The sequence below is a fragment of the Talpa occidentalis genome, unplaced genomic scaffold, assembly GCF_014898055.3.
Source record: "Talpa occidentalis isolate TD23 unplaced genomic scaffold, MPIMG_talOcc4v2.1 talOcc4.13, whole genome shotgun sequence".
NCBI lineage: Eukaryota > Metazoa > Chordata > Mammalia > Eulipotyphla > Talpidae > Talpa > Talpa occidentalis.
Genome location: NW_023601322.1, coordinates 62,780,334 through 62,807,203, shown reverse-complemented (window position 1 = coordinate 62,807,203; position 26,870 = coordinate 62,780,334). Strand labels below are relative to the sequence as shown.

General features: G+C 39.1%; 1 protein-coding gene across 9 annotated transcripts in view; it reads right to left on the bottom strand.

The window, feature by feature from the left end:
* PRELID2 (PRELI domain containing 2) overlaps positions 1-26,870 on the bottom strand; it is a 64,533-nt gene that overhangs the window by 19,432 nt on the left and 18,231 nt on the right. For 8 of the 9 annotated variants that reach the window (XM_037509014.2, XM_037509022.2, XM_037509020.2 and 5 more), the window contains one exon: positions 12,217-12,322. In XM_037509014.2, coding sequence (XP_037364911.1) covers positions 12,217-12,322 — 106 coding nt within the window. Of the gene's footprint in view, positions 1-7,989; positions 8,049-12,216; positions 12,323-26,870 lie in introns of those variants that run through there. The other variant, XM_037509016.1, reaches the window with a different exon arrangement.

Here is a 26,870-nt window from a genome sequence, read left to right as displayed (position 1 = left end):
CATATAAAAGACTAGAAAGATTATGCCAATTTGAGTTATAATGGAAAGATAATTATCATGTATGGAGTACTTTTTGTATGCCAAAGTATTTTAAACACTTCTTTACACTATTCCCTTTAATTCTTACTCATAAGATAGGTAGCATTATTCGTAATTCACTCAGGGAGAGGTTAAACTTATCCAGACCCTATGAAGGAGGGCACTGAGATTTTAACTGGGTTGACACCAAAGGTGGACTCAAACTTTAACAGGGTGGTCCCTAGGAAAGGGGGAGATTCCGGGTAGGGTGGGGCAGGGAACCTGGAACTTCCCCCTTTCCTGGGGACCACCCTGTTACAAAACTAACCACTAAGCATTTGTCTATACTGTCATAATAGGAAAATATGTTTTTGCTGTCACTTGAATTTTACTTTTTAAATAGTAACAGCTGATCATTTACAAATGATCATTTACAGATGCCAAGTATTGTCCTACATATTAGGCATGTAACTCACTTGCCCCTCACAAGTAATCTATGAAGTAGATCCCAATATTGTCCTCATTTCAGAGGTGAGGAAAATGAGATTCTGGAAATTAAATCACTTGCCCAAGGTCACACAGCTAGTCAAAATAGGGTATTCTGCTATTTTCAAAGAGCACTGGGGCAAAAGAACATAAACTGCTCTGCTAGAAATACCATTAAAGTAGCTCCTACTAAAAAACATTTAACTTTTTTAAAATTTTGTTTAAAAATTGAAAGTGTCTTTTTGGGACAAGTGCAGCAACTTCCTAGCTATGAAATATTTCAAGCATATCAAGAAATGCAGAGAATACAAAACCCATGAACAAAAATTAGTGTCTTTTAAAGTAATAAAAGTTATATCCCCACCAAAAGCTACTGCTCAAGAAAATGTTTAATTACAGCCTTAAAATTCTTAAACTGGGTGTCAATATTAAAGATAATAATTAACCTCGAAAAGCCATTTTATTTTACTAAAGAGAAATTCAAAGAAAAATACAAAACAGTTTACACAGAATCTAAGGAGAAAAGTTAGGCAAGGAATAAGGAGTCAAATCCCAGGGAGCAAATAGGTTTCCAAAGAAATTGAGAAAGATAAAGAAACATATTGTGGGTGCACAATATGTAAAGTTTCTTTCCTGCTTATGATGCAGACACTCTAGCCTCCTCTCATCATCTTTGGGGAGCTCTGCTGGTAACCCCAAGTCTTTCAAAAGGTGGGCACAATGAGGTCCTTTAGCAAGAAATGAAATTTTCTACCATAGGGTGGGGAGACAGATTCAAAAAATCACAGGCAGAGGAGGAAAAGAGCAATAGGAGAGCTGAATACCGCAGCCCATTCCAGGAGCATTTAACTAGCATATGGCAGGGCTTAAGCACACAACTGAAGTTTAACTGTTAGATGTACCTTTTCGAAATGAAATTACCATTGCCATTCTACTCACTCTACTCAGAATTCTGTATTAAGCCCTGATCTGAGATGCCTAAATGACATTTTCCTGGCCTTGTTGGTCAAACTAAGAGCTTTAATTTTGCACAAAGAGCCTGGCTGAATCCCAGCCCAATCTTACAAAAGATTTGATCCACAAAAGATTTGTACCTCAAATGCACTTAGTCCACCCAATCTGCAGATGCAGCCCCTATTTTTCTGGTTTCTTAATGAGCCTGGCCAGAGCTATTTCAGTTTTCAATTCAGAGTCTGCCTTAGGTTTATACGAAGTATGTGAAGATTTACGATGGCCACAAATTCCTATTTTCTCTTTGTCTTTGTCTTTGAATTTAGCACAACAGAGGGAGGGAACGGGCTCAGAATAGTAAAATATTGGTTGGAAATTCTATCCAGAACAGCGGGAAGAAAACGCCCCCCCCCCAAAGCTTCAAATATAGCAGGTTGGGAATGAGAGCAAGGAGCATGAGGCAAGCAAGTACCTCTGTAACCGTCATGGAGACGGGACATTTTCTTTATGTCCTAACAAGCGTCTGCTTCAAGGTCCTATGTTACCCAATGCTGTAGGAGATGAGTTATCATGCATTTGCCCCTCTCCTCACGCAAGCTCTTCAGTGGAAAGGACTCTACCCTCCAAGTCAGGGAGTTACTGGGTCAGACCTCCTGGAGGTGCAGCTCTGCCACTTACCAGCTGACAACACCCTGCAAATAATTTAACCTCTGTGAGCCTCCCTTTCCTCATCTGTGAAATGGAAAAGTGGGAATAACAAGTCTCTCATTCTGATGGTTACTAGGAGAGCTCAACGCTCACAGAAGAGTGCAGTGCTGGGCTCGTGGTACACACTCAATAAATTAGAGTTTACAAAACAGTCTGTATTTACTGAAGACACAATTAAAATAAACCAACACATCTTTTATTGGGCACCAATACTTAGAAGATCTACAAAACTTTGCAATTTAGTTTATTAGTACACATATATAGGATAAAAATGAAACTGTAACAACCCATTATATTCTCACCAACCCCTCTTGCTAACTAGCATTACATAAAAGCAAATTTCTTATTTTTAAATGTGTAATGCCACCAGAGTCCTCAACCATCTACTTGTTACATGAATTCTTAGGCTCTTGAGGACCTACTTAATTTAAAATGAATTTTCTTGCAGGGCCTCCCTGGTGGCACAGCGGTTGAGTGCTGGGTTGCGAAGCTGCCCGCAGCCCCTGCAGCGCCAGTTCGATCCCCGGCTGCTCCCCAGCCACCGGAGGAGGGTCCCGCATGGCGCGCAGACCTCTCCTGCCGCCCGCTGCTCCCCTCAGCAGTGTACTTCGTCAGTCTGCCTACTCTGCTCCCCACTCTGGCTCTGGTGAATTCTCTCACCCTCCCACGCTTCTGACTGTACCCAGTGCTTGTATAAATAAATAAATAAATCTTAAAAAAAAAAGTGCAAAAATAAAGTTTAAAAAAAAGAGAATTTTAAATAAATAAATAATTAATTAAAAAATGAATTTTCTTGCAGGCTTAAAGACTATTTGTCAAACAAATTAAATAAATCTTGGCGTTTACACATTGGGGGAAGGCAAAAAGGGATATACAATATCAGAATTGAAAATGCCCTTCCTCATCCAACCCTGATTTTGATGTGAAGTTCAGACAATATGTCCACCTAGTGTGGCCATTACAGGGGCCAAGGCAGAGTCCAGGTGTCCTAGCCCTACCCACATGGCCCACCTCACACTGTGCAGACTTGACTCACATTCACCACACAAATAATGACAAGGATAAACCACTTTCCATCATTTCAGGTAGGCATTAACTCCCCAGGTTTTGTCTAGTTGCATGGAGGGCAACATTCCATATTTTCACAGGCTGATTTAAGGAATTCCCAAAAGCTTTATCTCTGAGCAAAGTCTATTACAACACGGATGAATTCAAATGAGCCATCAAGGGATTTTGGATTCCTAAGTCTCACAGTCAAGGTAAAAGCAATGATTTAAACTCAGCGGAAAGAAAAAAAACTACATCACTCAAAGAATATTCATTTTCACCAAGATATTTTCACTGGAAAGGCTAAATTTCATGGAACTAAAACTCTAGAGATAACAGCAGGATGAGCTGAGCAGAAGGAGAGGGGCGTGTATAAGAAGGAAGCTACTGTTATTTAAGTGAGCTAGAAATAAGTTGTTAAAAATCAGAATGCTTGGTAATATCTTCATGACATCTAATGAATAAGTATCAAATAAATCAATCTATTTGCACATTCAAGAGTGGGATTAAAAAGTATTATCAACAAAGGTAACAAGACAGCTAGGAAATAAACTCTATGGAATGAAGAGAGTACATATTTCATCAATTCTTTTGAAAGTAAGGTTCTTTCAGAGCAAGTCATGTAAAGCATCTTAAAAGAATCCATATAACCAAACAGGAGATATAAGCCTCCAATATGTAGGAAGCAACATATTACACTGGTATTCTTACACCATACTTACGACTTTCATTTATTCTTCTGAATGGTATTTTTATTTGCTTTTTTCCTCTATCTTGACATTACGAAGTTTGGAAATATTTTAGGATTGTAACTGCCACATGTGTGGACACTACACATTCAGTTCACAGGCAGAATTGAGTAGCTCTGGGCAACCAGTTGAAGGTAAAACAAAGTCTGGAGGAGGACAGCTGGTTAATGAAAGAACCATTAATTTTCAATGTCTTTGGAGCAGGAATCAAACTATGAGAGGAATCAAAATTTTATTTTTAATTCACATCAATCCCATGAGGTAGGAATAATTAACCCTGTCTTCCTATTAGCAAACGGAAATTCTAAAAGGTTAGGTCATTCATTCAAGTCAAACAGTAAGAGAAATGATAATACCCAGAATCAGCTAATGATGGAAGCTATACAATGGCAGAACTATTTTGGAAGGAAATCTGGCAATATACATCAAAGGTCTTAAAAATGTGAAACTCTTTCTTAGGAAACAACAAAAAATATAATCAAGTATGTATAACCATGATTTACCACATTATTATTTATAAAAGTGAAAACAATAGAAACTAACAAAAATCTATTACGCCACTGGAATATTAGGGAGGAATCAAAAATCTGTTTCAAACAATATAAAACAATAAAAAATGTTCACATATATTCATAAATAAGAAAGCTGGGCTAAATGAACCGAATATTCCCATTTTTTTAATAGAGCACAATGGACTATGACTAAAGCTACAACAAGGGGACTGTGGTAGGGCAGGAACAAAGGGGAGAAGAGGGTCCTAATGGAGGATTACTCGGGTTTTGGTGGTGGAAGTGGTGAAATAATATACACTTTTAGTTATGTAAACCTATACCCCTAAGACATATAGTGTGATATAAATTAACACTACCTCAATAAGAAAAATAAATAACATGTTTCTAAAAATTATATATACCTACAAATGCAAACAGAAAAAGACACATAGAAGGATCTATATCACCATGTTGAATGTTTGTAAATACACTGAGTATTAAAATTTATGAATGTTATTTAAGAAAGTGATACAAAATAAATTTTTCCTTTATGACACAAAATAATTTTTAAGAAAAGAATACCAACTTGATCTATACTGCTGCTGTCTAAAATTTTTGTTTTCTTAGTATTTAAAAGGCTAGGGATTTTTGAAAAAACATGCTTCTTACCGGAGAACACCCCTTAATGCTAATAATTACTTTAGTTTTCTACACGCCAGGCATGTTTCACGTATGTGCCCTCATATAATCCTTAAAATGACCCTGCAGTTGGACTATTATCACTCCACTTTAGAGAACAGAAACCTGAGCATCCAAGATATGAAGTGTGACATCTGGCGAGAAAACCCAATGATGGACAAGGGGCACTTCTCTAAAGCTTTACATTCAATCTCTGTTAAACATGCCAACACAACCTTGTTTCACATGAAAAAATCTTTCTAAAGGAAGAACACACTAGGCTTTTAGTTCAAGAGTTGCTATTTGGTATAAGACTATTATGATATCTATAATTTTCTTCAAAATACTTCAGCACATATATTACAATATGAGTACCATGTGTTAGCTCAAGTTATACACCCAGTACAGTCAATTGCTCTACTGTGCACTTCACACTACAGCATTCTAGTCAGCAACTTTACTCTCCAGAAACTTCAAGCTACCTTTATCTTTGATAATTTTCAAAAGGAATGTTGGAATTATGAATTTTCCCTGATAAAATGAGACTTGCTAACCACCATATTGGAGACATGGGAAAAAGCTCAAAATTCTACGAAAGACCCATCTTTGCAAGATCAGGATATAAGACTCCATCTAGCAAGTGATTCACCCACCAACTTTAGGGATGCCACCCATACTTTTTACCTATAGCCAGTCACTGGAGCACAAGATTCTGGCAGCCTGATACAATCTGTAAAAGAGAGGAACCTTGCCTTTGGAATATTGTCACTTAACTGTGTGCAATTTGTGATCAAAGCACCCCAAAGGACAGAGGCTTAAATGAACTTAACAGGTAAATATTTTTGTGCCTTCTTGTAAATAAATGATTCATAAATGTCTATATGTGTTACATATGTTTATTATAAGCTGAAGTGTAAGGGTACAGCTGACCCTCACCAAACTCTAATTATAATAAATTCCCAGTGTGTATCAAAAAAAACTTAACAGTTGTTCATACAACTGGGCATAGAACTTGGTATGCCCTTGGACTCAGCTGAGTATAACAGGTGGTTGTGATGCACTCCGAGTGATCCGACTCAGGTAGTTATGCACTTGGTAATTTCCAGAGTCAGACTGCATCCAATAACTTGCTCCAAATGAACAGAATACAGAAAAATAAAGGGATGACACTTCTAGGGTTAAGTAACAAAAGAGTACGGCTTTCAGCTTGCTAGTGAGAGCTCACTAACTCTGTCTCTCTCCCATTAGATGCTCTGTAAAGACCCATGTGTCAAAGAACCAAGGGAGACTGGCAGAATCCTCTAGCAACCAATGAGCATATATATTTAGTCCTGAATCTTCTGCATCCAGCTTTCAGATGAGTTCACCACCTCAGCCAACACCTTGATTATATTCTTATGAGACCCTGAAGCAGAGAACTCCAACTAAGTTATATCTAGACTCCACAGAAACTGAGAGAAAATAAATGTGTTTTACTGTAAGCTGGGGAGTATTGAGGTCATTTGTTATATAGCCAAAGAGAAATAATACAGTTTGCAAAAATGATGCAATTAAATAGTGGCAGGTTTTTCAAATGCCCATTTGTACTACATATATGTTATCTCAGTATGTATATACATATGCACACACATGCACACACACACTATATATATGTATGTACATATTCAAGCAGATTATCCTCAATCATAGGAAATTATCTTTCCACAGTTAGAATGGATTTTTGTAAGGCTAAAATGAGCATACACCCTAAAAAAGCAGAGTTCAGATCTCTTTAGCTGAAGCATGTCTAGGCCAAGCCTTCCTCAAAGTGCTGTTCAAATTGTTTGACTTGCCCACATTGTTTCAGTGGCAGATATTTCACATGCTGTTAAATTCAATCCCTCTGCTTCAGCTCCTGATCAACACAATAATAATAATGATGGAACCAATAATGAGAACTTGCCAAGAGAGTGGCTGAAATAACAAATTATTTTATTTTATCACACATTGAAAATGTATTTCACAAACTAAAAAAAAAAAAAAAAAAAAAAATACCCTCTACGTGAGGACATAATGAGAGCTCTGCATTCGGCAGCATTTGTAGTCATCTCTAAGTACTTAGAAAACTGGGCAAAAAAAGAACATTTGCATGACAAGACTGTTATCACCCATGCTATCTCCAGTGCATCTCCCAGAAAAATTAAATATGGGATTTGCAAAACCCTACAGGGGTTTGGAATATTAGGCGTTTTTTGAGAGGTTGGGCAGACAGGGACTGATGATTTGTTTTGTTTCAACTTCGAGAGATGGAAACAGAAACTCTAAAAGATATTTCTGCCCCATGTAGTATACAGCATGATTTCTCAAAATTAAATAGGGGATAATATCAAAAACAGTGAAAGCATTTACTTGGGAACAAAAAAATATTAGATTTTTATGTATAAAGTGAAGATATAGTACAGTATATAAACAGATAATCAGTATGTCCATTAAGACTTCAAGAGGGGACTGTTAGGAAAAAAAACATGTCTAACATGTCTCCTTGAGAGTTGATAATAAAATAAAGATTGAGAAACACTGGCTTGAGGGATTCCTTTCCAGAACTGAGGAGCACATGCACAGCCATCCTGCACAGGGGAACATCCTGATCTCTGCTTTTAACTCTTAAGATCCCTGAGATCAGACTTGACTCATGGCTGAGCTGCCAGCTCTGCTCCACAGTTGCTGCCCATCCCAACAGAGAGCAGGATTGTATGAAGTCTTTTACATGTCTCAGACTCCCACTGACCCCTACTTTCCTTCAGTACTTTCTGTGAATGTATTTGCTTACCTTGAGGAATGCTAAAATATGCACTTGGTATCCAACATGCTACCTGTCCATTTCACTTCTAACCCATGTTCTCTTGACTATCATGGGTCAAAACTGTCCACCAAACAGAATCTAGGAAAAGGGACAGAAACCAAGGCAAAGTCAAGAGATAAGTAAGTGCCCTCAGACTGAGAAGCATGCTCACTAGTGTCGTGAGAGTGCAGTTTATATTATACTCTTCTGTGCAAACTTGGGGGAAAAAATAATAGTATTGGCAAAATCTGTTGCTTTGTGCCACTGTTTTAGACAAAGATAAGGAGCTATCTCAAAAACAAACTGTTAAGGGCCTCCCCTGGTGGCGCGGGTGGTTGAGCACAGCGCTGTGAAGCTGTCCGCAGTCTGTACAGTGTGGGTTTGATCCCAGCCGGCCAGTTGGCCGGCAAGAATCCCACATGGCACGGCAGACATATCCTGTCTTGCCCACTGCTCCCCTCAGCAGTGTATTTCAATCAGCCTGCCTGTTCTGCTCCCCACTCTGTCTCTGGTGAGTCCTCTCACCCTCCCACGCGTCTGGTCTTTACCCCGGTTCTTGTATGCATGAATAAATAAATCTTTTTAAAAAAGAAACTGTTAAGCAGTTCCCCCAAAAATTAAACAGGGCCTCCCGGGTGGCACTAGGAGTTAAGTCTCAGCACTATCAAACTATCAGCAGCCACTGCAGCACAAGTACAATCCTCGGCCAGGGAGCTAACCCACATGGTGCAGCCAGCTGCTCCCCTCAGCAGTATATTTCAGTAGATCTTTCTGTTCTGCTCCCCACTCTGTCTCCGGTGAATCAGCTCATCCCCACACCTCTGGCCTATACCCCAGCTCTTGTACACCCCAGCTCTTGTATGCATAAATAAAATAAATCTTTAAAAAAAATTAAACAGAATTACCATATAATCCAGCAAAAGAACTGAAAGCAGGGGCTTGAACAGCTATTTATACACTTCTGCTGATACCAGCATTATTCCCAACAGCCAAAAGGTGAAAGCCACCCAAATGTGCACAGATGGATTAATAGATAAACAAAATGTGGTATATCGTAAAAGGGAATAGTACTTAAAAAGGAAGGAGATTCTTACACATACACAACATGGGTGTGAAATAAGCTAGACAAAAAAAAAGCACACACTTTGAATGATTCCACATATGTGAAATCCCTAGAGTAGTCAAATTCATAGAGAAAAGAAACAGAACAGTGGTTGCCAATAGCTCTGAAGAGAGAAGAAAGAGGAGAGTTATTTAAGAGCTGCAGAGTTTCTGTTTAGGAGATGAAAAAGTTCTGGAGATGGATGGTGTACTATTCTTTTATTGAAGTTATACTGGTTTACATCCTTGTTAGTGTTTCGGAAGTATAAGATTGTCCCCTCAGGTGTAGTCACTGTAGCACACCCACCACCAAAACATGGATTTGTGACTTCCACAGAAGCAATTTATGTGGGCTCTGCTGAGAAGGGCTAGCAGGAAGTGAGGCTGGTTCCATAAAATTTCACTTAAATAAGAGGTAAAAGACACTTAAGCATAAGTGGCTCCTTATACTGAAAAGCTAACTAATTAAACTAAACCTCTTTAAAAAGTAAATTTTGAAAAGGTGAAAGCTAGCAGGAAAAAGTATTTTCTTATTTATGAGCATGTAAGTGAAATATAGTAAGAGGAATCAATTAGGTTCCTCACTTTTAAAACTTTAAGGTAATTTGGCAATTTCTAGACTGAATCCAACTGTAGACATCACTGTGCATAGATCTCCTTTCTACGTAAATACACTGGGCACTGTCCAAGGTAGTGGGCAGTACCTGGAAAGCGATACTCCAATCCACACAATCATGGTTGAAGATGAGTCACATTAGTCGTGACTGCCACCCTCAAAAACATGCTTTACAAATGGGAGGGGGGAAAAGAGCTCCTTCCAGATAATATGTAAATTAAAGAAACAAATAGTCTCTTTATTCACCAGGATTCTATATACACATGTACACTTGAACTATGGAGACCAATATCGCACTACATAGCCTGTGAAAATAAAAGATGCCTAGTTTTACAGACAGGTGCTAAAGGAGGTATTGCCTGGGTTCCTGGCCATTTTCAATTCCCCAATACAGACCAGTCCAAGCATTCCAGCCTCACCACCCTTGAACCTTGACAATAGTGAACTTGAAGTAGTTTGTTATTTGCAACCAGAGAGTCCTAATAAATACAAGAGAGTAAAACCACAACACAAATTCATCTAACACCCTGCATGGTGCTGAGCAGGCATTCTGTTTCATATACTACACGGGACAGGGTATGGCCTGTTGACAAGAGATGGGGATTTGAGTCCAAACTCCACCCTTTGTTAGTCATGTGACCTTGTAAATCCATTTCACCCACACTTAACAGGGTGCCTAGCACAAACCAGAGACTCATTATATATTTGCAAAAGAAAGGAAGGCCTGCAATAGACCACCTGCATATCTCTTTAAGCAATTTCTTGTCAATGAAATGAGAATAATAATGTCTCTTTTTGCAGCTCACAGAATGAGAAAGTTCACAACTGTTGTATGTTTAAAAGTCATTAATGGGTTTGAATTAATGGGCAGCCCCATTTGAATAAACAAATGGTATTCATTTATCTAAAGCCAAGGAGACAAAATATAGCCCACAGGCCAGATAGAGCCTATCCCCAGTGTCTATATGGTCCACAAATAGCAATGGTCACTACAAATGAACATTTGCAACCAATTGATGGGAGGGAACACTAGCTTTGAATCCCAATTCAGCTAAATGTTATCTCCCCCCAAAAAAGAATCCATTCTCCTGCTAAATAGACTTGTATTATAACATAATTATACTCTACAATGTATTTCTCTTATAAAGCACATATGTAATATCTCAAGTTTGTCTCTTGGCCCATAAAGTCAGATATTTACAATCTGGATCTTTACACGTCAATCTTGATAAAGCGTGTACAGGAAATCAACTCAGTCAGGAACATAAGAATGAAATTATTTTTCTCTTCAATTTTTAGATTGAAGTTTTTCAGAATATGGGAATTTGTGCAAATTCATATTTTGCAATATAGCAGAAAAACCTGCAATAATGTGCAGATCACATCAGACCTTGCAGAAGCTCTACTATCCCCTTCAAGCTCATTTTATCAAGCTGGGCCAGTTTGGATATCTGCTCTCTCTAGGCCATGAACACATCATCTGTCTCAGCAGCATGTCTGTGGAATACCATGTGGTACCAAACATGCAGTTATCACCTCAGCCCTCCAGACTGATGCATCATGGTCCAGGCCCACTCTTGCACCCAGACTTACAAAACAAGAATAAGGGTCCTCTGCCCAGAAAATCTCTGAGTCATACCAATAGTTCTTTATAATAGTTTTGAAGCCTGTACACAAAATAATGCAAGGTTACATATGATTAAGTCCTGAGTAAATCCTGAAAATAAGCGATTGTGATTATGATCATGATCACAATAACAGAATGAATAATATATCATAAAGAAAATAAAAACTAAATAATTTTAAGACACTTCAGAATACCTGTAATAGGCATATAAAGATGCATAAGGAATGGACCTTACTATAAAGGAGTTTTCGAATTAATGCCTACAGGCAAAAAATGGAATATATTATAAATCTCGTGTATGATATCATTAAGACAGATTACAAACAGAACACCCGCACTTAAAACAGGCTACTTAGACTTTACACAGGTGACTGTGAGTCGCCTCAGAATCACCTCCACAGAAGCCTAAATCCCAAGAGTATAAAGTTTGAAAATCACAAGGACAACCAAGAGCTCTGAATCTCTATGCCTTCCTCATCTCTAATATCAGGATAATAACTATTTCAAAAGTTTGAAAGAATCAAATAATAAATAAAAATTCATTTTATAGTAAAAATAACATACAATAAGCACTCAATCTGTATTAGCTATTATTTTTTTATAAAACATTTATGAACATACTATATATACTCTAAATATAATTATTCATTCTGATTATTTCTCTTAAGTAAACAATAAGTATTCTCCATAGTATCACATACTCTTTGTTGGCATATCTTCAATGTAATGTGCCACAAATGGCAGATTAGCTTTACTCTCGTTTGGATTTATGTAATAATTAGTAAGGATAATTTTTGGCATATATTTGTTTATTAACTGTATTTTTTTCTCATTATGTCTGTTCCTGAGCTTTATTCAATAACCCAATAGGAATCAACATGGATTCTTAAAATTAATGTTAGTTCAAAGTGGAAACAACTTACCTTCTGGGCTCCCTGTCTTAAGAATGTGCTGGCAAAAGTTTCCAAAATGCAGTTGAAAAAGCCTGCCCCAGTGATTGAAATCCTGCCTCTTTGAGTGAACTCTGTCCTATAAAAAACAAAAATAAACATCTTTTATGTCATTCTATTTTTTTTGGTATTTAAACCACAGAGATTTCCAACAGCATAATTACCACTTACAACAACACAAAATAATATCTACAGTAAGTCAACAATTTCTTGTTACAAAAAAATAATTTTGTTAAAAAGAGACTTATAGTTTATATAAGCTAGTCTTTCTCAAATTGAAGAATATTTGTTCAAGTTGCTAAGAGAGTAGATTTTAAAAATTTTTATTCTTTAAAAAATAAGATCACTATGTGAGGTGATGGGGTGAGTTAACTAACTTTATTGTAGTGTCATTTCACGACATATACATGCATGAAATCATTATGTTGTACACCATAAACACAATGACATGTCTCAATAAAACTGGTGAAACAATGAAAACATATGATTATATTATTCTAATTATTAAACTATCAATAGTGCAGAACATAGGATCTCTAGTCACACCTGAAAAAAATAATTCTGTGATAAAACTCTGATAGTCAGGAATTCTGTGTTTTGTCTTTAAAATATTGCTCTATTTGACCCACAATAAATAAATTTAACTCATTCTAAGTAAAGAATACATATAATCAAGTCAGAAGGATAACAACAAGTATCAGATGATTTCTCTCATGTGTGGAACATTAAAAACCAATCAAGAAACCAATAAAAACTAACCCTTGAAATCTGACTGCAGAACTGAGACTACCAGAGGGGAGAGGTAGAGTACACGGGGGTACCCAGCGGAATGTGTTGGGGTCTTGAAGGGTGTGATTAGGTAAGATGAATTTGTAGAGGTGTGAACCTACAAACCCCTAACACATATAGAGTGCTATAAGCCAACATTATTGCAACAAACATAATTTTAAATATTAAATCAAAAAGAATATATATCTTTCTTTTCATTTTGCAAAGTTGTTTTATAAAACTGAGCCTAAGACAATTATCAGTTGTTATGTACAATCTTGGGTAAATTACTTAGACTCTTTTAATGCAGTTTCTTCATATGTGAAATGGAAATGATTATACTATCTTTCTTTTACAACTATTGTAAGAAGTAAATCAATTAATACACACATAACAGGAGCACAAAAAATTCCTAATGCAAAATGAGCTTTCATTAAAAGCTAGCTACTACACCACTAAAAAGAGAGACAAAAACAGAGATAGACAGAAAAGAAGCCTGGAATGACTTCTTTAATCCTGAGTAGAGAGGGGAATGAGACAGATTAGATGTGTGCTACCATATTTAATGTTCTACCGATATTCATTATCTCCATTTCATACGACAGATATTTGAATAACACTTGAGAATGATGGCAGGAAATAGCACTGCCCCCACCCCCATTCCCTATGAAGATACCAAATTAACAAAACATGAACCAAATCACCCTTGGGAAAACTGCAGAAACCAGTTCAGAGGATGCAGTATTCCAGGCAAAGGCAAAGTCAAAAACAGCCACAACAAAGCAGGTAAAAAGTTCCTTGCATATAGCTTCTATAGCCTCTATCCAGCCCCCATCCAACACGGCACAACAGCACTGGAAGAAAACCCCTACTTCTAGTTTCTCCTTTGGGAGGGGAGAGAAAGAAAAAAATGGAATATACATCCAAAACTCTGGCTTTATAGAGGTGGGGGGGGTGCCCAATCTGTCCTGCCTGTTCTGATTCTTGACTGATCTCTGAATGAATGCTGAAAGAAATGGCAGTATACCATGGATGCCTGGGGACTGCTAAAAACTAAGGCAAATGTGATTAATACATTATCGCAATAGTGTCTGCAGTACTACAGGCAGACACTAGAACAGAGGTAATCCTCTTCAACTAGGAAATTACCCAGAGAAGAGGCATCCCTGGAAAAGTCTGAAAGACTTCCAGAATCTCTAGCCAGGCTGACTGGTGAGTGTCTTCCCCTACATGAAGTCAATCGGTAAAGACTAAAAGAGGTGACTGTTCTTCCAAATCTCCAAGTCTCAACAAAATATCACCAGGTTTACAAAGAAACAAGTAAACATGGCTCAAAGGAACAAAATAAATCTCTAGAAACCCATCCTAAAGATGAGTCTATGGCTTATCTGATAGAAAATTCAAACTAACCATCTTAAAGCTCCTCAATGAGCTAAGGGAACACATACAGACAAATAAACAAAATTATGAAACTGATACATAAACAAAATAAGATTATCACCAAAGAAAAGAACAGAAATTCAGGAGTTAAAGAATACAATAATTGAATTTAAATTTCATTAGAGGGATTCAACAGAAGACTTGAATAAGTAGAAGAATCGAAAACTTAAGAAAGAATTAATTAAAAACTATTGAATCTGAACTGCAAAAAGGGAAAACAATGAAGAAAAGTAAAGACAGCTTAAGGGACTTACAGGATGTCATAGGACAATCAATGTACCCATTATGTGAGTGCCAGAACTAGAGAGAGAGAAGCCCACAGAGACCCTATTTGAAGAAATGATGGCAACGGGCATCCATATTCAAGAATCTCAATGAATACCAACTAGGATAAGTATAAAAAGACCCACACCAAGACACATTATAATCAAACTGGCAGCAAAGATCCACTAGGATCAAGTTCTCCCATAAAAACAAATGATAGGGAGAAATAACGGCGAGTTCCCAGATGCACTAGACAAACTGGGCGACGCCGGTGATTCATCCAGATGTAGAAGAAAATTGGAAGGACAGGGGAAGGAAAGAGGGAAAAATCATCAGAACCCTTCTCCCCTCCCCCACCCATAAAGCTGGCCCCCGTGGACAAGCAGAAACCAAGAAAAACCATGGAGATCAGATACCTGGAGAATTTGGAGACATCTGAGAACATCAGACAGAGATAGGTGGGCAAAGAGAGCCACAGGGCAGGCACACAGCACAGGACGTGAGCCCTTTGTGGGGGCACTTCCCTCCCCTCCCCCTTCCTGGACACCAGCAGGACCATTTAACTGGTGCATTTACCAACAGGAAGGACATCAGGGGGAGTCTCATAGGAAGGTCCGTACATTGGGGGCCTCTTGGTAATCCAGGTGGAAGGAGCCCTCAGAAGGCCCATCACCCACCCAACTACTTCATGGGCCCAGAAAGAGTGCGGACCCCCCACACCCACAGATGCAGTTCAATCCATGCCCTTTTGTGCTCTTATTTATTTTTTATCCTCCTCAACATGCTACAAGGAAGACAGCAGACCATGGGAAAACTATCCTACCCAGCCCTGTGGTGCTCCCCAGCAGACCAGACTAAAATAGCAACGACTAGCTCACTGGGAGCCATCAAAGTCCTGAGAAGCAATTATCCCCCCATCTGTTTGTGCATTTGTTTATTGATCAGTTGGTTGTTCTGTTGTTCCTTTCTGTCTTTCCTATTTCTGTTTTCTGATTCTTCTATTTTTCTGCTTTATCCCCTTTAACATTACCATCTCTACTATCTCTTTTATTTGTTACAGTCCCTGCTCTTCCTCCTCCTCTTTCCTCTTCCCCCTACCTAGCCCTTTATTTCTTCTCTTACCTTCATTCTTTTTATATTTCCATATCATCCTCCTCTTTCCTCTTATCCCTTCTGTCACTCCTTATTCTCTTTTGAATCCAAAACACTGTGGTTTTGGGGCCTCCCTGGTGGCGCAAGGGATTAAGACGCAACCTATGAAGCTATCCGCAGCCACTGTAGCACGAGTTCGATCCCCGGCCAAGAAGCTACCCCACATGGAGCAGCAGACCTCTCGTGACTCACCCGCTGCTCCCCTCAGCAGTGTATTTCAGTCAGTCTGCCTGTTCTATTCCCCGCTCTGTCTCTGGTGAAACCTCTCACCCCCCACACCTCTGGCCTGTACCCCAGTTCTTTTGTGCATAAATAAATCTTTAAATAAATAAATAAGATCATGGTTTTGGTAAAAATAGTTATCATAACCCCTTAATTTGACCTCTCTAATTAGCAATTAACTCTTCTACTTTTACATCATGCACACGGTAAAAATAATGCCTTTCTCTCTCTTTCTCTCTCTGTCTTTCTCTTTCCCCCATTCTCTCCCTCTGACTGTCCCTCCCACTCTCTCTCACACACACACACACCACGTGCATGTGCACAGTGAATATGACATAAATACTAGAAAAGTCTAGGCAAAACAGCTTTTACCTCTTAGATTTAAGCCTATTTAAAGTGATTTGCTCATGTAAAGCTATATGCTAGTGACACTAATCTTTTCTGTCGTTAGTCCAGATTAGTCAAAGTAGACATTTACAGTGATTTTAATATTTGAAAGTGAAAAGTGAAGCAGTCTCACACTCTTGGGAAGGACACACTGTTTGGTCCTCAAGGCAAGTATAGATAAGGGATTAATAAAAGTCTCTCGTGCATCATATCCTAACCAGCATTTCTTTCCATTTCTTTTGGGAGAAGTAAGTGCTCAGAAAAGCATTTTCAGGGTTTTCCCAGATACCAGAGAATAATAGGGCAGTAAAGGAAGATCATGTCCTCAACCATCAACAAAATGAGTTTATCCTATTATATTTGAAGACTGCCAAGAAGAAAATGTTGCACTTTCCCTCAATAAGTCATTGACAAAGCACATCAGACATTTCTTCTTACTACATATAGTTAACCTAAATCCCTCATGCTAGATAAGCTTCCATTTAATATGGACCCAGTTTAGAAGTATTAAGGTGTTGTAATGAAAATATTTATAATACATCCAGGCACATAAGTGCACAAGTGTCTCTAGAGTATCTAACAGTCAAATATATGGGCCACAGAACATGCACAGGTTCAACTTTAATAGGTAATGCCAACTGTTTTCTAAATAATTGTAGTGATATATTTTTTCTTCACTGCATCCTCAATTTCATTTGCAATGACTAGCACATAGTAGGAAATCAATAATGCATTAGGAAAGAAAGGAGAGAAGGAGGTAGGGGGGAACAGAAATGGAAAAAGCAAAATAAAGGCAGTCTGACTTTATTTGCTAATACTTTATCAGGGAAAACAAACCTAAAGTCTCAGGAGTTTTACCTGCTGAAGTCAGTAGGGGGCAGTCTTCACTTGGTTGAGAGAGAAATCACCAGTCCAGAAAATTAGTACAAGAGGCTGCTCCCTCACTCAGACTGTGCCTTCATCGGAGTCACATCTATGGCTTTGTCCATGGGTGGACATAATTCAACATAGATTCACAATGGAATCATGACAGACAGCACAGCTCCAATCCAGGAATACTTTTGTGAGAGTGAGTGGCAGTTTTACAAGCAGTCTCCCTACTTTTGGACCATTTAAAAATGTGCTTCCTTCTGGATTTGGGAAAATAAAAAAGTTCAGAGGATATAGAGAGCAGGAACTAATCCCCAGAGCATACAGCCACCAGCTCTGAATCCTCCAAACAGCAGTTTCCAGGCAAGCAAAAGCTCTTAATGAGATCCTGTCCCTGAATTATTGACTGGCTAGGTATAGCAAATCTTGCCTAATTGTTTTCATGATGGGAATTTAATTAAAGTGTATTTGAGAGGGGAAAAAAATGTTCCATGGATATTTTCTTGTAATGACATCTGCTCTAATCAGTATGTTTTCTGCATTTTCCTATAACCACATAAATGACTCCCCATAGGGGATGCCCCAAAAGAAACGCAGGGTCTGCAGATCAGAGTACATGCCCACTCCTGCCTAACTCCTGTGTCTTCATATGTGCACCCCACCATGCCAGAGCACTGTCACCCACTCATAGAGATAGAGAGATATACTGGACATGGATTCCTGGAGTCAGATTACCTGGATTTCTATCTCAGTTCTAACAGGGACCCACCCATGTAAGCAAGTTCCTGAAGTTCTGTGAAGTTCAGTCTCCTCTGTAAATGGGGTTAAAAATACCTATCATCCCATTATTCTAAGGGTGAATAAGTAATACCTATACTCAAGGTAATATGGGTAAGCACTCAACAAATGTTAGCCGATAATAGTAACACTAGTAGTAGCAATAACAATAATAATAATGCTATCTACTACTGCCTTATCATTCCCATTTACAAAAAGAGAAGCACAGTGTCTGAGAGTAAATGCCCAAGGTACAAACCCAGCTCCCATAAACTGCAAAATCTTTGTGCTTCACTAACTTTTAGGTAGCACTTGATCGCCATAAACATGACAAAGAGTCCCCCCTTTCCTATTCTGGCATTCAAAGCCCTGGGAGCTCCAGAAGTCGCCCAGCTTCCCAGCCTTCTCTCCTGCACTGCGATCATACCTCACACACTCCCATGGCAGTCATCAGTAAGACCTATCACCGGCCCAGCCTCCTCTCCTACAGCCTCTTCCCCTGAGTTGTTCTCTTTAACCATCCTAGGAAGCAGTAGCTGTTGCCTCAGTTATTAACAATGAGCAGCAGCAGGAATGCCTTAACATAAGAAATAATCAAATGGTGAAATCTCAGGAGCCAGGCAGCCTAGTGCAGGCATGTACTATTGGGCAGGGCAGCTCAGTCTCCTAAAACACAGTATTTATGAACTGATAACAATAATAGTTGATAGTTTTTAACAGACCATGACAATAAATCATATTAAATCTTTTATATACACACTTGCTGTCAAATCTTACAATAATCTTACGCGGTAGAAATATTAACCCCATTTCACAGATGAAAAAACTTAGTTTCAAAAAGGCAAATTTGGGCCTCCATGGTGGCGCAGGCGGTTGAGCGCTGCACTGTGAAGCTGTCCGCAGCCTCTGCAGTGCGGGTTTAACTCGGGGCGGCTGGCGAGGATCCCACATGGTGCAGCAGACCTCTCCTGTCTCGCCCACTGCTCCCCTCAGCAGTGTAGTGTATTTCGTCAGTCTGCCTGTTGTGTTCCCCACTCTGTCTCTGGTGAATCCTCTCACGCTCCCGCACATCTGGCCTGTACCCCGGTTCTTGTATAAATAAATAAATCTTTTTTTTTTTAAAAAGGCAAATTTGCTAAGGTCTTGCAAAAGTTAAGTGGCAAGGCCACTACTTGAATCCCAGAGTTGACCTCAGATTCCATGTCCCTTTCCACAATCCTACTACCTAGAGAACTGCCTGCTCAAGACAAGTTTGTTGGCATCCTGAGTGGTGATAAGAGCCTCAGAACACCCAGCAGTTTGTGAACTGGCCCAGTTGGAGCTTGTCTTGGGATATAGAGTCCACTGGTACATGCTACCCATTTGGAGGTGGTTTCAAGGTGATCTGTGCCATCACATCAGCTATCAAAAGGGCCAAATGAAGTGTCTGCTGCCACTGTTTTGAAATTCTTAAATGTTTTTAAACAAAGGTACTCTGCACTTTCATTTTTCACTAGGCCATACAAATTATGTTGCTGTTCCTGATTCTACTTCCTTTTTTTTAATCAGGGTAATAATTGTTTACCACACTGTGTATGGCTAAGAGGTATAGGATCTCCCACTTTAGGCGTTGTTACCACACCACACCCACCACCAAGATACCCATAGTCCCTAAGAATGCATGCTTCAGTTTAGCAATGCCAAATTCATCACGTCATTATTTACAAGAGTACATTCTGGGAAATAATGCAAATTTCCAATAATTAAATCATTTAATAAAACACACTAGAATAATTCTGCCCAATGAATGCATCTTAACAGCCAGAAAAAGTCATTTTAAAATGACACATTTAATAAGGAAAGACACGATTAATAAGGAAAGATTAGTTCCAAATGTGCTGTTAAATTAATGTAAAAGTCAGGATACCATGTACCGTATGATTCCATGTTTGCAAAAATGATTTTTCTGCAGATTGAGTAACAAGCTGCAGCTACTGCAGCACTACAGTAGAATGCTATACCGCAGTGCAAAAGAACAAGCTCCTGACACGTAGAAGATGACGCTTACACAATGATGAGCAAAAGAAACAGGAAAGAACAGAGAACATACTCTATGACTCCATTCCATAAGAAATCAACAATGGGCAAAACTAATCTACAAGGGTGGATGTCAGGTATCTGGTTTGTTGTGGGGTCACTGACTGTAAGAACACATACCTGAAAAGGGCATCAACATATACTGATTTATCTTACACATATTTTGCAACTATTCCACAATGAAATTTTAATATTTGTGGAGAAAAATCAGAAAACCTTGTTTTTAAATCTGATGAAGAATATTTGGAGTAAGACTCATCCGAACTAGACCGGAAGACTTCCTTATCTTCAGAGAAGAGGCTATAACAGTCAAACCAGAGCAGAGAGGATGATCAACCAGAACGAGAATTACACCAAGTTCCTCTCAATGCTACAGCCCTGACTAGATCAAACACATGAAATGGAGCTGCCTACACCTCTACAGACTTCTCAAATTACAGCTGTAAATGCAGACAAGGAAACTGAACTCGGTTGTCAATTTTATTTTCCATCTCTTTGCTTAGCTACCAGTATTAGCAATGATTAGAAGAGGGCAGTCAAGTTCCTAGATGTCAACACACAGCCCAATGGAAGAGACGGCTCCTCAGACTGGGTAGGTAGTCATCAGATTCCTGTCTATTGTCTCTTCAGGTTGTCCTGCATATCAATGGCTGATTGATAAAAAGTTATTTTTAATACCTAAACTTTTTACTGACCATAGATATAAGAAGCTATTAAGAAAAAAGAGAGAGAGAATTTAACCAGCATCTCTGCTCCATAAGAACAGAGAACACAACACAATTTTGACATTAATCTCCCTTCTTCCTCCTTTACTTCCACTGTTAACTTCTGTCTTGCATAAATTCAAATTGTGCTAAGCTCTTCAGCAGGTGTATTTGCTGAAAAGTGTTTACTGTTTGCTGCAGAGTCAGATTATCAACATGTCATACTTTTTAAGATTAACAGAAATATTGCAAAAACCAGACATTCCAAAAGGGCTGCCAGCAGTGTTTGCTTACCAACTGGAATACTGGATACTGACTAGGTATCAGGGGTTTGCCAAATCTAGCTGCTCAAATGATTCACTTAAAGAATCAGAAAGTTAATAATGTTAGAAAGTTAATAATGTTAATTCAGAGGTGCCAGTCCTGATCTGCAAGACCAGACTCACCACAGTGAATCTACAATTGACTCTTGAACTACACAGTTTTGAACTGCATGGATCCACTTATACATGGACTTTTTTGCATCCACAGTTTCTTCATTAAATGATGGGCTGACTGTAAGTGATTCACAGATTTTCGACTATGAGGGGGACTGGCAACCCTAATCCAAGCACCGGAATAATTCACTATTCAAAACCAAAGGGAATTCGACATCACTAATCATCAGGAAAATGCAAATCAAAACCACAGTGGCATATCACCTCACACCTGTGAGAATGGATCTCCTCAAAAGACAAGATATCTCAGATGTTGGCAAAGAGGTGGAAAAAAGGGAACCCTTGAGCACCCTTTTTTTTTTTTTTAAAGATTTTTATTGATTGATTGAGTGATACATACATGCATACGAGCACTGGGTACAGTCAGAAGCACAGGAGGGTGAAAGAATTCACGAGAACCAGAGCGGGGAGCAGAGCAGGCAGAAGGACCGAAGTACACTGCTGAGGGGAGCAGCGGGCGGCAGGAGAGGTCTGCACGCCATGTGGGACCCTCCTCCGGTGGCCGGGGAGCAGCCGGGGATCGAACCAGCGCTGCAGAGGCTGCGGGCAGCTTCGCAACCCAGCGCTCAACCGCTGCGCCACCGGGGAGGCCCCCCTTGAGCACTCTTGATGGTTATAGACTGGTACAGCCACTAGGAAAATAGCATGGCCATTCCTCCAAAATAAAAAAAAAAATCAACATCAGGCAGCTATTCAAAGAATATGAAACTATCAATGCAAAAAAAAGAGAGAGAGAATGATCTACAATGTCTATTGCTGCATTCTCTACAATAGTAAATGGAAAGGACATGGGGCAGCCTAAATGTCCATCAACAGATGACTGGATAAAGGACATGTGGCAGAGCCATGCTATGGGATACTATTCAGTCACAAGAAAGATAAGCTGCAGCCATCTTCAGTAAAATGGAGGAAGGACGAGGGAATTTTGAATAATGAAGTAAGTCAGAATGAGAAATACAAATACTGAGCATTTAATTTAGCCAACAATTTGATAAAGTACAGTACTTACAAAAAGTAATGAACATTAATTAATCAACATTATCGGGGATCTAAGATTAAGAGGGGAGGGAGAAAGAAAGAGGTAAGGGGACATAAGGGATGGTGGGGTAGTGAGGACAAAATAACATAATAAAATAAAGTAAAATAAAAATAGAATTGTCATATAATCCAGCAAGTCCACTTCTGGATATATACCAGAAGGAAACAAAATCAGTATGTTGAAGAGGTATCTGCACACACACACCACCACCCTACCATGTCAGTGCAACATTATTTACATACTCAAGATATGTAAACAATCTAAGTGTCCTTCAGTCGGTGAATGGATTTAAAAAATGCAGTATATGTACACAACAGAATATCATGCAGTCATAAAATGAAGAAATATTCTACATTTGTGCAACATGGGTGGACCTTAGGAGCTAAATGAAAGACAAATGCTTTTTGATCTCATTTATATGCAGAATCTGAAAACACCAAACTCATAGAAACAGAACAGACTGGTGGCTGCAAGAGGTGGGTGGTGGGAGGTGGGCAAAATGGATGAAGGTGGTCAAAGGTACAAACTTCATTTATAAGAGAACTAAGTCCTAGGGATGTAACGTCCAGCATGGCGGCTACAGTTAACAATACTTTATTGTATACTTGAGAGCTGCTAAGAGAACAAATTCTGAAAGTTCTCATTACAAGAAAAAAAAGTCTTAATATGTGAGTAATGGATGTTACCTATCCATATGTGTATGCTGTCATACATTCCAATATATAAACACATACATCAAATCATTATGTTTGGACATCTAAACTAACACAATGTTATATGTCAGTTATATCTCAATAAAAATAGTGCTGGGGGAACCAAAGGGCACAGAAGAATTTAAAATATCAATAGGCATTCACTAAGCTATCTCAAAAGTTCCTACTTGTAGATGACATAGAATGTCCTCTCAGGTGAACATCAATGGGTCCAGTTCAATCATCACCTCTATTTTCAATAAAACAGCACACTCTACTTTTCAAATCTATTACCTTCAAGGAGCCACCCCACTTTGAATACAGCATCTATTCACCACTAGTTCCAACAATAACTTTCATTTATCTGCTACCTAATGCTTTCTGAGTGTAGAACACTCCCCGGTGGTCTCTTACTAAATCTTTACATCATTCTGTGAGGGAGCTCAGGTCAGCTTATGTATCTTTTCCCCTGAGTCAGACAGCATGTAACTGGCCAAGCAGCAAAAACCAAGAGAGGTTTCCACGTTACTAGTTCAAGATGCCCCCTACATTGAACTTCCTACCAAATCCCATCAAATCCTTCTATAGACATTTCCCTCTCCTGCCAGTTCTATCCTTTTCCACCTCTCTTCCCTTATCCTCACTTCAGCCCATAAGGAGTACTATCTGCCTTTCACTCAATAAATTGTCACAGGGCATCTCCTGGGAGCCAAGCACTGTGCAAGAGACTAGGGATACATAGGATAGGAAACAGAGAGGACCCTGATTATATGAAAACAAACATAAAAGGCAAATGAGTATCTTTTGGAGGCCAGTCTTATTAAGCCAAAACAAGGCTCTTGTCCAGATGTCGTATTTACACACCAAAAAAGGCCTGTTGCTCAGTTTTCTGTAATTGGCAGTGCTTTCTGCTAATTGTTTGATCACCCACTGGTGCACTGGAAATCAAGGTCAATATGAGCACAGAGAGTCATGTTTTGGAACAAATATAGTAGTATTTATTCAGGCTATTAAGTAACGACACCCTCAAGCCCTTTACCATCAGGATTGGCACTCAGAAATAATTCCTAAGTAAAGTTAACAAAGCCAGCATGTTTTAATTTAAGCAAAAGTGGTTTTAGAGGTCAACTGAAAAAAGGGCAGTACCAAATACATGGATGACACCAAACTGTCATATTTGCTCCTGAAGGAAAAAAAAAAAATATTTTAGAGCAGAGAAAATATGGATACACAAGAAAAAAATGCCCAACGATTATTCCCTCAAAACAAGCAAATCATGTTTGTGATTCACCAAAGGAAAGTTCAAGAATTAGGATGCTTTAACACATAAATCGAAAAATAAAAAATTCAAGATAGTATATAATGTATGTATTAGAATAAGGCTATGAGTAGCTTCAATAATAATGAAAATGTATTGAACTAAAAACAGCTGCTTATGCCATTAATTTCATATGCATGTTGATGGGGGTGGGGAGTTGTTTATTTTACTATATTCCAAGAGGAATTTCCTTGATATTTTATGAATGTTGAATCAACATATTCAATGTTCCTAACATTACTAGGCTGAACATTTTTAAATCTCAGAAATAAAGTTTGTAGGCATCAGTGGAGATACTCAATGGTGAGTCTGAGAGAAAGATCGTCCTCAAAAGCACCAGAAGCCCAGCTCTGCAACATCACAGAGTAACATCTCCACATGGTGATGATTTAAACTTTGCTTCAAGATAACAGAAAAGTTTTGACTTATCACAAAACACACAAAAAACAAAAACACAGAAAATTGTGGTGAAAGAGCAAAGCCGGGCCTCCCTGGTGGCGCAGTGGTTGAGCGCTGGGTTGCGAAGCTGCCCACAGCCTCTGCAGCACCAGTTCGATCCCTGGCTGCTCCCCAGCCACGGGAGGAGGGTTCCACATGGCGCGCAGACCTCTCCTGCCACCCGCTGCTCCCCTCAGCAGTGTACTTTGATCCTTCTGCCTGCTCTGCTCCTGGCTCTGGCTTGGTGAATTCTCTCACCCTCCCACGCTTCTGACTGTACCCAGTGCTTGTATAAATAAATAATTAATAACTAAATAAAAAGAAAGAGCAAAGCCCAAGAAAATACCTTCACAAGATGATTATCTTTTAGGATCACTTGGATGAAGTAAAGGTCCATTATTAAAGCCAAATCAAATGCAGATCAATCATAATCCAACACAGTACAATAAAAAATCTACTCTAAGGAAAAGAATCAGAAAAAAGTAAACATGTTATGAAGTATAGAAAAGTAAATACATTTACATGCTATAAACAAGTAAATATGCTATAAAGACTAGTGGCAAATGCAAAATAGCAAAAAATCAGAAGTTTATCTCAAAATATAAGGTCTCACAGGGCGGAAACCATAGTTTTTCTCTTTCTTCTAAAAAATCTAAAGTAATACAAACGAGTCTCCACTCCCAGGAGTGGAATAGTCCCACAAAGCTGACTTTTAATTTTTTTACTGTTCTATTTTCTGATTTGGCCCCACTGTCCTAAGACTACATAGTGTATCAGCCACACCTCTGACTGTGAACACTCAGGCACCTCCTCCGAGCAACACACGTCACAGCCAGGTCTACAGTAGGCGCAGCCACAGCACAGACCGAGAAGAGAAGCCAAAATAGGGGGGACTTCAGCCCCTGCCAAATCCTCGCATTGACCTCTGGATGCTATTCCCTTCAATGCTCAGTCTCGCTCTGGACATAAACAGAATGGTTCCTACACCCCTGACTCAGGAGCTGAGGCACTGGTTGCTGAGTGAATACAAAATCACAACAGGCAACAACTTCCTACAGCATAATGGTGTAATTATAAACGGTGTTTCTATATTAAAATGATGCATATTAAGGATTAGAATCAAGTCATGTGAAGATTTAATTGATAAGAACAAAAAAGGTAATAATACCAACATCAGTGCTTACTGACCCCAGGGGCAGATACTGCACTCTGCTCCCTGCATGTACCATGGCATTTAATTCTCACAGCCCCCTTCTGAGACAGGGCTAGCATCCTCACCATACAACTGAAGGAACTGGGGCTTGGAGAAGTACAGTAAACTTGCAATGGCATGTAGCTATAGTTTCAGAGGTGGGATTCTAACCCAGTTACTGTGCTGTAAGAGGTGGGATTCTATCTGTTACTGTGGGATTCTACCTGTTATTGTGGGATTCTACCTGTTACTGCGCTGTAACAGAGGTGGGATTCTACCTGTTACTGTGCTGTAACAGAGGTGGGATTCTACCTGTTACTGTGCTGCAAGACGTGGGATAGCCTATATTAGCCTGAAGGAAGCAGGTCAGCTGAGTGAATAAGGCAGATCTGTCTATTAGACAAATGAGCCAAGCATGGAAAAGCAAAAGACTATGAGGTTGTCTTAGTTCCTGCTGGCTTTCCAGTTCTGGTTCCTGCCCCCTGGGAGGCAACTGGTGTAGAAATATCCCTGTATTCATCTCTTACCTCCCAAAAAAAGACCGAAGACAATGGGCACATTGTGAGGAAAGAAAGGGGTAAGCAGTGTCTCTTTCTTAGTATTTTCCAATTACTTTTTCTCAAGCATCCATCCCGGGCCCGCACAGCCCATGCATTTCAGAGGTAAGCGATACTACCCCTGGTTCTAGGGGCGGATCCTGACATGTTAGGGCCAATCAGCCTCCATTAGTCTTGTGGTCCCTCTTATTGGTCTAGGTGATCTAAGTTCACTGGAACACATTTGGGACATTT